The 14,495-nt window shown below is 43.8% G+C and overlaps 1 protein-coding gene across 2 annotated transcripts in view; it reads left to right on the forward strand.

The window, feature by feature from the left end:
- Positions 1-582: 582 nt before the first annotated feature.
- The window catches only part of ERG (ETS transcription factor ERG), a 111,393-nt gene continuing 97,480 nt past the window's right edge, over positions 583-14,495 (forward strand). The window contains exon 1 of one of the 2 annotated variants that reach the window (XM_053565403.1): positions 583-724. In XM_053565403.1, coding sequence (XP_053421378.1) covers positions 707-724 — 18 coding nt within the window. In that variant the 5' untranslated portion in view covers positions 583-706. The remainder of the gene's footprint in view (positions 725-14,495) is intronic. The other variant, XM_053565404.1, reaches the window with a different exon arrangement.

The raw sequence follows: 14,495 nt of genomic DNA on the forward strand, positions 1-14,495 counted from the left end.
GAAACTGTTCTAGAACACTTCTTTGAAATGTTTACTAAATATAGGTTGTTAATAAAACCAGCCAGCAAGTGGCCATTATTAAATACAATTATTTATTAATGTGAAATAAATTCCATCTGTAAAGTTTCCGTTTCTAAGACGGTATCTCAAGTCCTCCTCAGCCCTAATTGGCAGGGGAATGGAAGAGTTGGGCTTGTAAGTGATGAACTCTGGAGGTTCTTCAGTAATTCCACAGAGAACCAGGCCTGGAAGGGCTGGCACCCGGTCCCAGGGTGCCCCGGAGCCTGGACTCCAAGATGCGTGAAGCCCAGGCGAAGCCTTGCGGAGCCTCGCCCGCCGCACCTGCATCCTGCCTCGGTCTCTGCACAGTGTGTCACACTGGTCACACCTGCTGTGGCCGTCACAGTCCCAGGCAACTGATGACTTTTTTTTAATTGAAAAAAAAAAAAAATCTCCTGGCTGCATATCATCAAGAAAAACAACATTGTTTTCAGGGTCTCTTATCTCTCCACTCCCAAATATCCTGTTTCTTTGGGCTGGGCAGCCAGGACCAATAGAAACCTCTTCCTGCCATTGGCTGACTTCATTTCCCAGACTTAGCACAATCTCATCCGCTCTAAACAACCTCATCAAAACTACTTTCTGGTCAGAGAGAAGCAATAATTATTATTAACATTTATTAACGATCAATAAACTTGATTGCATTATGGCCAGCACTATTAAGGTAAGGAAAGGGTTCCTTTTAATTTGACAAAATCTTGTTCTTGTTACTCTTTACTTTGGTTTCCTTTATCAAGGCAGATAAGTCAGGGTTGGGCAACACCCCCACTGCCACAATAGAGGACAACAAGATTTCCTTTGCACTGCCTAGTAAATTTCCTTTTTCCTACTCCAACCATCCGCAAGGCTTAAAAACTTCAAACTCAGAAAAAAATTGGGTTTTCTAAATTCACTGTTGAGTGCTGTGGATTACTTTTGCAAAGCCTTTTCGGAGCACTTCTGAATTTTCTGATTCTTTAACTATCCCTAACGGTGCCTGGACGTTGTCTGAGAAAAGGCACCAGACTCGGTGAGGTTGCAAGGCAGGGGAATGGAAGAGTTGGGCTTGTAAGTGATGAACTCTGGAGGTTCTTCAGTGACTCCTGCCATCAGGGATGGCAGCCAGTCGCCGTGGAGATGGAGAGACACTCGGCAAGTGGCTGTTGGTAATGGGACTTGTGAATATTGACTTGGTTTTTGGGACCGCCTTGTCAAGAACTAAGCATTCTCATAACTCAGATGGTGATAATTCAGTTTGTTCTGTTCTGTGTTTATCTTTAATAAAATACCTGCTCCTCTGTGCACCGTGAGTAAGATTTCTTCCTAGTGATGTTGCGTTTGTGGGGATGGGTGCTCTGGGGTGTCGGGTATTGTGTGTTTTCTCGCAAATGTTTCTTGGAGTTGGCATGTAGAGGTTACTGTGAAGGTAGATGCACACAGCTGGAAGCCTGAACATAGCCACATCCCTGGAGATGAAGCCAATGTAACGGCTCATGTGAGGCCGTGGTACACAGGCTAGGAGGTGCTGGCCTGTTAAAATGTTTTCAGGGCCTGTGTCTTGGTGGCGGCATTTGTAGAAGTGACAAAAATTAGAAGCTAAAAGTGACACTGGGCAGCGGAAAAGGAGAGTTTGAGGGCCTTTAGTTTTGCTGTGTAAAGGTGAGAAGTGTTGGGTTGTGTTGGTGTCGAGGGTTTCAGTTAGTTGGAAAGATGATGAAAATGGAAACAGCTCAGAACGGGGCTGAGACATTTTCAAAAATCCTCCTTGATTTGGTGTTTCTGTAATTTGAAAAGTTGGAATTAGAGGATTTGACTGGTATGCACCATATACATTTAGACTGTGTTTCCGAATTCTATTCAGTTTTCATTGCTCAAGGTATGTTTTATTTCTTGAAGTGTTTTCAAAAATATTTTAAAAATTCATGTACTAGGGACTTTCACCTCATAGAGATTTTTCTTTCCTTGGCTTCAAGGATTGGAGTCTGCTGAAATACAACTAAAATAGAAAGGAATTTTACAATTGGGGTTTAATGTGCTCCACTTTCAGCTATACAAGTAGAAATTACTTGATTTTACGAACAAAAATGCAACCCTTTTGTTCTAATGTTCACTCTTATTTACATTTGTATTTCATAACAATTAAATGAAACGTTCTTTCTAATCCTCGAATAGCTTGAATACAATTTTATGGGGTTTTTCCCTTAAAAAAATGCATCAAAAAGGACATTGAAATAACAGACTATCCTTTAGAAGGTAGGGTGCATTTTGTAAAACATACCAATGTGTTACACTGTTTAATTAAAAAAAAAATGTTTATGAGTATATGAAGGTATTTTTGAAGTTTGAGTGTTTTGTGACTTTTTGAATAATTTGGGGAAATAATGTTGTCTAAACACTACGCTTGGTTTAACATTTTGTTACATTGTATCGTATACGTATTATACATATCTCAAGTGAACCTTCAAAATGACTTCCAGTGAATTTTCAAAAATCCTCTGTTAAAAAGAGTCCCTCTTTATAGATAACTTCCTTGAAGACATGTTTCTCTTAGGTTTCCTGTGTCAAGTAATGAAATGGTTTTATAGTCTTGTTTACAGAATGGAAAAAGGAGGCCTGGCTCCTGATGACTACGGTTTTAATTATGTTAGTACAAAGCTCAAATTAGCATGGGGAAAATTATGGCTTCCATTGGAATTAGGAAATCATTCCTCATACAAGCAATTTCTAGTCTCAAATGCACTTCGTTATTTGTTGTTTCAGTATTCAACGGGGTCGATTAGGTATCGGATGCTTTGAATTTGTTCAGTTGGTGCTTAACATCTGAGTGGATTTTTTTTTTTTTTTTTTGGCGTTAATACTTGTAAGATCCTGTGAGGCACCATGGAAAGCTAGATATTCTTACCCAGACTTTGTGATTCTCTCCATCATTTTCCCTTGATAATTTGAAATTGGGAAGAAAATGTTTCACTTGGAAGAAGTAAGGGAGTTTCTGGAGCTTCTAGGAACATGCCCACTCATCTCAAGGCTCCCTGGATTTTAAGGTCAGGTTCAGAGTACCAGTAAAAACTTGGAAGCGACAGAGTTGAGGTCCCTGAGTGCACAACCATTCTCGGATCAATTCTGGTGTTCCCCGCGGGCGTCTGGGCCATCTTGCAGTACTGACCCCACTGACCCCCACCGACCCCACCTTCCCCACAGTGTTTGCTCACAGATTCCCAGGGGCCTGCTGTGGGCTTGACTGTGCTTCAGTTAGGAGTTTAATCCAGTTCCCCAAAGACTTTCCTGATCCTTTTATTTCAGTGCCTTATGCCATTTGGGAAGTCTGCAGACGCCTACAGTTTGTCCTCAGAATAATGCCTCCTGGGAGATATGTGACCTCACAACAGAGAAACGTTTCTATCCTTGGGCCTTTCAAGGTGTCCATGGACCCCAGGTTGCTAGCCTTTATCCTAGAGTTGAAAGGTCCTTAATCTTTAAAATGGACATGTAGAAATGTGGAGGATTTCGCCTTGTCACGGGATCTGACATTGACGGACCCAGAAAGCATCCTGAGGGTCAATGGGGCAAGGTGTGGGGAGATCTGAGGGCCGCCAACACTGCTTCCGTGACTTGCTTAGAGAAATCACTTTGTCAGACTAATAGAGCTTCGAGGGTTTGGTGACGATTGAAATGAATTGATGGGACTCGCTTTTATTACTTGGAAAATATAGCGTGTTTTATGTAGTTTATATAGGTATATATAGTTTTTATAGTTTGTATAGTTGGCTATTTTTAATTGCACATGAACTTCATGGGCACCCTGTAGGTCATACTCGCATGTGGCAGGTGCTCACTGAATATTTGCCATCGTATGTAAAGGAAACCTGTGAAAACTGAGACTTATATGAAGAAAATTAACCTTCTTGTCAGATTTGGATGCATGTGGTGAATGAGTTTCATTGCTATAGATATATAATTTTTCATCAGCCCACTGACTTAAGTAGAATACGAATTGCTTCATTCCTTGTTACTTTGGGGCAATTCCGTGGAAAGAATGGCCAAGTGCAAAGTAAGCCCTGGTGCCCTGCTGTGTGTGTCACCCCAGAGCAGGCCCAGGCTGCTGGCCCTGCCTAAACGTGGCTTCCAGGCGCTCCCATCCTGGGGCGGCTCTGTAATGCAGTCCGCTGTCCCCACACTGCATGAGTGTGTGTCTATGTGAGTGTGTCTCTGGGTGAGTGTGTCTGTGTCAGTGTGTGTCTGGGTGAGTGTGTCTGGATGAGTGTGTGTGAGTGTGTGGATGAGTGTGTGTGTGAGTGTGTGTGTGAGTGAATGTCTGTGTGAGTATGTGTGTGGATGAGTGTGTGTGAATATGTGTCTGGATGAGTGTGTGTGAGTATGTGTGTCTGTGTGTGTTTCTGGATGAGTGTGTGGATGAGTGTGTGTGTGAGTGTATCTGTGAGTATGTGTGTCTGGATGAGTGTGTGTCTGTGTGAGTGGATGAGTGTGTGTATGAGTGTGTGTCTGAGTGTGTGTCTGGATGAGTGTGTGTGTGTCTGTGAGTATGTGTGTCTGATGAGTGTGTGTGTCTGTGAGTGTGTGTGTGTGTCTGTGTGTCTGGATGAGTGTGTGTCTGGATGAGTGTGTGTGAGTGAGTGTGTGTCTGTGTGACTGGATGAGTGTGTGAGTGTGTGTCTGGATGAGTGTATGTGAGTGTGTCTGGATGAGTGTGCGTGAGTGAGTGTGTGTCTGTGACTGGATGAGTGTGTGTGAGTGTGTGTCTGGATGAGTGTGTGTGTGAGTGTGTGTCTGTGTGTGTGACTGAATGAGTGTGTGTGAGTGTGTGTCTCTGTGTGTGTGAGTGTGTGTCTGTGTGTGTGACTGGATGAGTGTGTGTGTGTGTGTCTGTGTGAGTGTGTGTCTGGATGTGTGTGTGTGAGTGTGTGTCTGTGTGTGTGTCTGGATGAGTGTGTGTGTGTCTGGATGAGTGTGTGTGTGTGAGAGTGTGTGTCTGAGTGTGTGTCTGGATGAGTGTGTGCACACCCTTGCCTGTTTCCAGGCTTAGTGTCTGAGGAAAGCAGGGTTGGGAATGACCAAATTTGTGGAAACTTTTTCCCCATTAAACGCACTTCAGGACTTCGATGCTTTCAGAGAATTTTCTGAACTGGAACGGTTTCCTAATGACATTTTTTTCAAAGTGCTTATTTCCATTACATTTCTGTTTTGCAAAACAGGCCTCTATTTAAATGCGTGTGTGGCACACTTGTTAAGGACTCTTGCACAAAAATGTACATAAAAAAATGAACAGGACAACCGTTCCTGATATCTTTAGGAAAATATAGCTTCTGCCATTTGGAACTTTAGAATAAGATTCCCTGGAAGTGGGGACCCAAAGCAGTTATTGGCATGTAAATAACTCGGCAGATATATTGATTTAACAGCTGATACTTAAGAAAATTCTGATATGAGAGGCTGTGGAAAGTCTCAGAGAAGGGTATTTTCCAGGGACAGTCTCTGGGCCTTTGCAGTATTTGGTAGCATGCTCTGTTCCTCTCTGACAGGATCTTTTCTTAGAGCTGGCGGACACCTCCAGTGCTGCAGGAGAGCTATCCTCTCCTTTCGCTGCCCCTGCCTTGGGGACTGTGTCAGTCCAGCCCTGAGAGTGTTTCTCTTACTTTACGCAACCACCGTCACACCTGCATTTGGGTCCTTATTAATCTGGTGACCACGAACAAAGTCCCAGCCCTGTTTGGCCTTGGTTTCCTCACCTGTAAAATGGAGTCATGCAGGCTACCCTCTTGTGCTGGTACTTAGGAAATGGCAGATGCCATCAGACACTCTGAGTTGATTCCAGCTTCTCCCCTGCATCACATCGTCTTTCTGGCTCTGCTGTTAATGCTTTCTGCATTTACCAAAACTCTGCTCCAGCTGTGAGGCCCTCAGCCACAGCCTCGGTTCTGATGTGTGGCCTCCTGTGCTCAGGGCAGGGCACACCTGGGCCTGGGGAACAACAGGACAGGGCAGCTTGGGGGATCCTCAGATGAGGATGTGGGAGGACAAGGAGATACATGTGGGCAGGCAGAGTGCCCATGGGGTCGCTGAAGGTGGTGCTGGCCAGAGGTCTGGCTCGAGTCTCCTTTGACAGCCAGGCTGTGCCAAGAGCCCGGTGAGGGCAGGATCGGGGCTCTGGGCCACCTCCACCGTCCTGCTCACTCACTGATGCTGAGAAATGTGTCTTGTTCCTTTGCCCAACTTACAAACACAAAAGATTCTCATTGTGGAGACAATTTCTAAAGAATCATTACAAAGTCAGTATAAATGTTCCCAAATCCTAACCAGCCTGAGAAAAATATTAGCGTTCGACATGCGTCTTTCTCCTGTATGTGTCTGCCCTTCCATCCCCTTGACTCTCTGCCCTGCTTTGTTCAGTTAGCAGCAGTGTTTTATAGACACTTCCCCATGTTGCTTAACATTTTTGATTAGCAGAATTTTTATGCTTCATTGTATTCCGTCTAAAAGAAAATTTATGATTTCTATAGCCAATTCCTGATGGTAGAAAATGACGCTGCTCACAGATTTCCACTAATTGCATTGCAGTGCACCCTCTGTCTAATTTTTAGACATTCTTCATATTATTATTTGTGCTTAGAAAGTAATTAGTGGGCCAACGGCATACATAGTTTTTAAAGCCTTTGCCAAATTTAAATATCTTCCAATTTGAAAATAATTGTCAGTGTACTCTCTGGAAGGGTTGTAATAAGTCCCGCTTCTTCTAGCCAGATATGAGGCCAGTTCCACATTAAACCGTCATGACTATGCCTGTTTACAATTCAAATCTTTGCCATTCTGACAGGCAAGAGCAAAGTCTCATTTTCATTTGTCTTTCTTTAATTTTAGTATTTCATTACTTTTTTTGTTTGTTTGCTGTAAACCTATTTTGACTGGTGGTCCCTTGGGACCTCTGGATTTTTTTTTTTCTCATTCACGCTTTCACGCTCTGTTTAGTTTAACTTACTTTTCACAGATTTTCCTTTTGGAGCTTGGCTGAGGTGCGTTTTACGAAGTTTAAGATCAGTCCTCATCTCTCCCTTCTCCCCCTCTTTGTTCTCTGTCAGCACACTCGCCCGGCTCAGCGCATGTTCATTTGTGAAAGTGAATTCTTTATACCCACTCAAGTCACAGACCTGTTTTTAGCGATGTCCTGTCTACCCTTCTGTATCCTTAGAAGTGAGTGGCAATGTGTAGAGGTTGTTGACGGCGTAAATTTTAATTAAAATTCTTTGAAGTCATGAAGAGGAATTTAGGATATCACAGTAATATAATTGTTGTTGTTGATTTCAAACAAAAGTCTTTATAGAGATAGTCCTCCTAGCAAAATAAAATTCATAAAACAGATTTTAATAGATTTTTAGAAAGCTTAGAAAAATACTTTCAAAAAATGTAGCTGAGTATCTTGAACTCATGATCCAAACTCAGCTCTCCTACCGTCATGGGTCCTCCCCGCAACCCGGGCACGGTGGCCTATGACAGATAAGGACAGAAGATCACAGAAGCGAGGGGACTTGTGCAAGTCACACAAAGCCGTTTGTCTCCCCGTGCTTTGTCCTCATAGGATCTCTTTCTTCTTACCATTTTCCTTATCCTCAAATAATGAATTCCTGTACAGAGAAGAAACGATCTATGAAGTGATACAGTGACACATTAAATAATTTGATAATGAAAATGATTGTAACTGGCTACTTTATGTTCTCTGCTCTTGTGTGAAAAATCCCACAGGCACTTCCAGGTACTTAAAATAAAATGCTGGAAAATTCAAGAGATGTTGCTCCAGCACCCAGTTCTATATTCGCTTGGTGACGAGAATTCTTTCCATGTTTGGCATTATCCAGGGGCAGGCGTTCCAGATCCAGATCGGCTGCTGATTTAAATTTCCTTACCCAAAGTATCAACTTCCTTGCTCCCGTCTTGGGCATCCTAATGAACAACTTGCAGGTCAGAGTTTTCCGTGCGGCATCCCCCGGCCTTTCAGCAGGCGCTCCTGGATTAAGCTCGGGGAAGAACAGCCATCTGCTGTTGTGTGCAGATAAGTGCTGAGACATTTTGGAAAGAAATGCTAAAGCCAAGCAAAATGATTCATTTTTTAAAGTGCCACATCGGAATCCAATCATAACATTAACATCAGGGTTGTTACTTCAAACACTTGTTAAAAACAATGCATGTTGAAATTTTGAAAATAGACTAAAGAAACATCGTACAAAGACCCCTGACTCTTGCATTTGACACGTTCCACTTGTAAATCATTCCACCTCAGTGATTTTCAGTCTCCCTTGCCATTGTGACATTAGAGATAGCAAACAGTGCATTTTTTTTTTTTTTTCATTTAACAAATACTGACACGGAGCCAGCGCTGAATACAGGACCACCCACTACCACCTCTCCCCCAAGGCCATTTGTTCAAATCTTCAACCAACAGTGAATTTATCCTCTCCATCCTCCTTGGGCCCCGTTGGGTTTTCGGGTCTTATTTTTTAAAGTTGACAGTGTGTGTGTGTGTGTGTGATGCTCACCTTTGAGGAAGAAGAAACTGTTGAAACAACACTTCAGAATCTGTCAACACGGTTAGTTTGTGTCTCAATTTGAGGTAGATTTCTCAAGACATTGCTCCAAGTTAAAAAAGCATGTGGTTTTATATTGCGTAGACATCTTTGGATCCACATTATACGTGCGTGTTACCTGACATTCCAAAGAGCATCAGAAACAGGAAGGTGAATGGGGAGCCCACCCCACATTTACCTTTGGCCCACAGACAGGTGCTTGACGCTGCCTGTTTCCTGGTGGCACCCTTGGCATAGGGGAAAGATTGGTCTCTGGGAGGGATGGGAGACAGGGAGGGAGCCGCTGGCGAGGGGAAGGGGAACAGGCCTATCTGGGAGAAGGGGGCCCAGGGCTTCAGTTTGCTGCTGCGGGACCCTGGCAGGTGAACTCAGCCTCCTGGCCCTGGTTCCGTTATGGAAAAGTGGAGAGGGTCAGGACAGACTCCTTCTCTCTGAGGTCTCACGACTCAGCTGCTGTCAGGAGGTGGTTGGCAGGAGCAGCTCCATCAGCTCCATTGGATCTCAGAGGTGGGGAGGAGCCCTGTGCCTGGCCGGGGAAGTGGGCTTCTAGCAGGCTTTGGGTTCCAATCCTGGATATCCTACTTCCTGGCCATTTGCCTTTGACAGGTCGCAGCCTCATGGTATTCAGGCTTTTCATCTGTAAAATGGGAAGAGCAGCCATCCCTACTCCACAGAGTTATGGTGGGGCTGGCGGAGTTGGCGCAGCTCTCTGGCACCTATGCACATCTTAATGAATGATGACTGATTTCACTGTGCATTTGAGTCAAGTATGTTTTCCCGTTAGGACTAAAATCAGGGAATCCATGAAGTGCTTTTCTCTCCCATTTTCTACAAGATTTTGTGAATTGATTTTTTTTCAAGTTGCCAATTTTTCCATTTTCTTTCAACAACCATGTTCTTTCCTCTTTATCATGAAGTGAAACCTCTGGCAGAGACAATGAGTTCCCACTTACTCCTAAGTGCTTTGTCCGCGTTGTCGATTGTGGTGCGGGGAGGTCCTTGAGACTGCTGACCCGCGCACAGCAGGTCCTGGAGGGGACTTGGGGACCTGCTGCCCTCTCCTTCCCTCTGCGTCCTCCCTCATTGCAATCTGTGCTGCCCACCCAGGAAGGGGGTCTAAATAACATAAAGAACAATGATGACAAGACCCTCCCAAGCCTCTCCAATGCTCAGGGGTCCTTCCAGGAGCTGTTTCCACCCACTCCGAGCTGCCTCTCACAGACACAATCATTTCTCTCACTCTGGGAAATTTGGGGTGGTGCAAGTTAGCAAACTTTTTTTTTTTTTTTTGGCCGGGGGTAGGTTTGAACCCGCCACCTCTGGCATATGGGACCGGCGCCCTACTCCTTGAGCCACTGGTGCCGCCCAGCAAGTTAGCAAACTTTTAATCCAGAATAAAGAAATAAAGAGGAAGATTGTGGCAGGTAGAAGCCATCAAAGGCAGAAGCTACACATCTTCTTTTGAGCCCTACCATTTCACGTCCTCTTGTCCGAACTCCTATTTATATTTACATGAACAACTAAGAATATTTTCCAAGGTCAAAGGTAAGTGACTTTGTGAGTTATTTGACTTTCTAAATTATCCATCCCAGCAATTGTACCAATGCGGGTAGTTTTGTTGACTTTACCTTCTTTTTAAGCCAAAGAGTAGGGACCTAGTTAAGTCCACGTTAAACCTAGAAGCACAGAGATACATGTCACTCTGCTAAGGTGATATTCTAGTGAAGAAATCCTCCTTTTGCTTCTCGTCCCCCTGTGAGGGCACCTCTGTCTTACCAAAAAAACTTTTCCCACTGACTCACTCTCAGAATCACACGCCTGTTGCAGCCAGTTTTGATAAGAAGCTGATTATAAAATAAGTGCACGTATTTTTTTTAAGCCTTGTTCTCTGGAGATGGAAAACATCTTTTTTTAGATCACATGTTTATTGCTTTGGTAAACAGTAAAATGCTGCTACAGCAATTACCTTGAGGATAAAGGGTTTGTAGACAGATATTTCCTGCATTTGCTTCCTACACAGATAGCCAGCCCAGCTGGGGGCGCAGGGCGCAGGAAGGGCCCCAGCGGCCCTTCTCATTACCCCTTCTCCAAGGGGAATGTGCCTGACTCCAGAGTTTCTTAGAGGATTTTATGTCTTGGGACAGGTGACAATATGAAGTTTCTGAAGTCATGATTTTAGCCTTGGTGTTCCACCTGCTTGCTGGTTTTTCAGATGACATGTGCAGACTGGACTAGACATGTTTATAGCTGATACTGTGCCCTGGGGGCCCCTCCATCCCTTTTGAATCATGGAAAATGGTTTGTGAGTCTAATTGTTTTATATTTAGTGAAAAATAAGTAAGTTTCAGATTCAGTCAAAGACCTTTTCTGCAGTTATTTAACAGGTCATTTTAGATTTTGCTTTCTTAATCAAACAGAGATCACCAGATCTGGGTACAAAAATTTCAGCTCACAGATTGTTCTCTGCTGATCTTACACCAGTTACTAAATTCCAACAAATGCATTGTTTGGGCTTTTAAACCAAAGCAAATAAAAGCACAGGGCGCAGACACTGAACAATAGGGAGTCATCAGTTACCCATCTGCAGGATATGTCCTTACCGTCTGGCCCCTTTGTAGGAGAAAAACAATATAGCGAGTCAACAAACAATAACACCGAACAATAAAGTAAACCAAATAAATAGCACCTGAGAGCCCTTCCACCCAAGCGCTGGCAAAGCACCAGAGAGTGATGCTGGAAACATGGAAATCTACAGCTTCCCCCAGATCTCCTGCAGGTCCTTAAAATAATCAGAAAACGGAGTGGCCGTTCCTTGCTGGGTCACGTCTCCTTTGGTGAGCAGAAAGCGCCTATGGGCTTTGCATAGCTGCAGGGAGGAAGACAGCCTCTCCCAGAGCATTCTGGCTGGCGTGCGTGATCCCTGCGTGTCAGTGACGGTCAGATTGGGGCAGAGACTGCATTTGGCCCTGAGAAGCTGCCGGACGTGGTTACGTGTTGCTACTTCTCATGAAGACGTTAATATATTCTAATGCTTATATCTCCCCAGTCACTCAATAAATATAGTTTGCATTTAAAATTAAATTGAATTGAAATGAGATGGCCCAATGAGATATTTTCCTTTGGAGATGAATTTCTTCATATATTTCTGCTTATCTTGTGGGAAGGCTCCCTATGTGAAGTCTCAGTGTCCTGCTGTTTGGATGAAGACTGCCTAACCCCTGGGCCTCGGCTGCTCGGCAGCTTGGGTGCAGCTGGGTTACCTCTGGTGTCACGGTGCAGGGCTTCCAACATGCCTCCTGTACAGGCTGCCTGGCACTTCTGCTTCTCTGCAAAATGCCTTTCCTGGTCTCCCAGGCCTGTGTTCATCCCAATGCTGCCTGAGTCATAGTTGGGTGACGCTGGCACGGGACCAGACAGCAGATAGACTCGTCTTTGATGGAGTTGCACTGGGAAGACCCATTGCGTCTCTGAAAATCTCCTTTGCCTGGCCAGTCTTGATTTTGTGTGTTTTGCTTAGCCTGCAGCAAATATGGTTTCCATATAGCCATTGAATAACTATTGCTGAAACAACTATAATAATAAAAACTTTGTTTTTTTACCCCATGTCAAAAACAATTATTGTAGAAGATAAGAAAATAAAAAATTAGAAAGGAAATTAAAATTACTGATAGTAGACTATCAAGGTTCTGTTAATACTGGACTTGATTCTTTTTTGACTTTTTGGGTCTTTTCTCCATGTGCCCTGTTGTATTCAAAAAGAATAACACAGTTTGAGAAACCAAACTACTCTTTATTCATTTCCTTTCTTTCCAGGATAGAAAGAAAAAAGAGGAATAAGGGTTGAACTTTTTTTGATCTAGAAATGAAGGCCCTTGGTCCTTTCATAAGGAGCCAGCTTCTCAGATGGAGAAGATCCAGACTGCCCAGGGGCAGATCCTAGTTCCACAGGCCCCTGGCAAGGTCCCTTCATGTCCCTGTGCCTCCTGTCCTCATATGTAAACGAGGGTCAATCATGATAATAACACCTGCTGCTTGGCAGTGATGTGGGGATTCAACAGCTTAATACATGAACGTACTTTGAAGAGTAATGTGACTTAGTGTTCAAAAAACATCGGCTTCAGGACAGGTGCAGTGGTGCGCACCTGTAGTCCCAGCTACTCAGGAGGCTGAGGCAAGAGGATCAATTGAGCTAGGGTGTAGAGGCCAGCTTGGGGTACACAGCAAGACCTCATCTCCTAAAAAAAATAGTAATAATACAGGAAAAATAGCTGTTCCATCTCTTGTTGGGTACTCATCTTCGTCTCTGTCTTATTTAATTCTCTCTCGCATTTTACTTGCTTTTTCTGAAGTGATCCATTATCTTTCTTGATTGTGTTTGGTTCCAGTGTTTGTCTTTGGGAAGGAATCCTCCAATACGCTTCAGGTATTTATAGCTTCGTTTAAAGGGATGAAAGAGTTTTTCTGTGCAGTCATGCATTGCCACAACAGGTGTAAGTTCTGAGAAATGTATGTGATTGGGTGATTTTGTCATTGTGCAAACATCACAGAGTGCACTTCCCCAAACCAGGGTGATAACCTGCTGTCTGGGTAGGCGACACCCTTGTACAGCTATTAGCATACTGAGTACTGCAGGCAGTTAGAACAGCGGTGAGTAGTTGTGTATTTAAACATATCTACACATAGGAAAGGCACAGTAAAAATAGGGTATAAAAGGTTAAAATGGCACCCGTCTCTGGTGCACTTATCATGAATGACTGGAAGCTGCTCTGGGCGAGTCAGTGAGTGAGCAGCGGGTGGACGTGAAGGCCGAGGGCATCACTGTACAGAACTGTGCACCTTAGCACTGTAGGCTTAGTTTATTAAAAAATTAATTTAAATTTAAAAAATAATTTATTAAAAAATTCTTTCTTCAGTGATAAATTACCTTAGATTGCTGTAACATTTTTACTTTATAAACTTTTAATTTTTTTCCCTTTTTGACCCTTTTGTAAAAATAACCTCCCTTTCAAACACAAACACATTATACAACCATACAAAAACTTTTCTTTCTTTATATTTTTAATCTATTAGCTTTTCTATTTAATTTTTTTTACTTGTAAACTTTTCTGTTGTTGTTATTAAAAATGAAGACATAAACACATCCGTGAGGCCTTCGCTGGGTCAGGATCATCAAGTCGTGTTCCCCGCTCCACGTGAGAAGGTTTTCAAGGGCACATTGGTTTCCTTCTCACGCTGATCCTATGAGGATAGCAGAGAAGAGAAAGTAGAGTTGTATCTGCTCGTCCAGTAAACAGCTCATACAACACGTTAACCAGACTTTCAGCAGCCCAACTCAGCTGCGTTTTCGTGAGCCCAGAAAACCAACAGTTTTGATAATTCACAGATGGAGGAATGGCCAATGTTTCTTGTTTCCTGCCTCCCCTATTCTCTGTCTGATGTCGCTGGATGAAGAAGTGCATTTGTGCAGAGCAGGGTCGGCTGGTCTCTGGAGGGGAGTGAGAGGTCAGAGTCGAGCACTGTGCTCTGTGCTGAGTGACGGCTAGAGCAGCCACATCCTTCAGAGGATGCTGAATTATCACAGTGCTGGGGAGTCTGTGATCAGGGGCCTGTGAACTTCATTCAAGACCAGGAAGTCTCAAGGCGCGGGTGGTTAAAGTTCTGCGTCTTATGTTACATGGCTGTTGTCATGCGGCCTTTTATTGGTGCTGACCACGTGTGGTGACCCCCAGGCCCTCTGGATGTCTGTCCAGTAACTGGATGAATAACTTGCCCGGTGGTGGGCGCAGCAGCAGGAACACAGCCATGACACCTGAGCACGTCTCATATTTTAAACAATCCATACTCTTCCCCCAAAGCACCTTGAAC

The sequence above is a fragment of the Nycticebus coucang genome, chromosome 16 (assembly GCF_027406575.1).
Source record: "Nycticebus coucang isolate mNycCou1 chromosome 16, mNycCou1.pri, whole genome shotgun sequence".
NCBI lineage: Eukaryota > Metazoa > Chordata > Mammalia > Primates > Lorisidae > Nycticebus > Nycticebus coucang.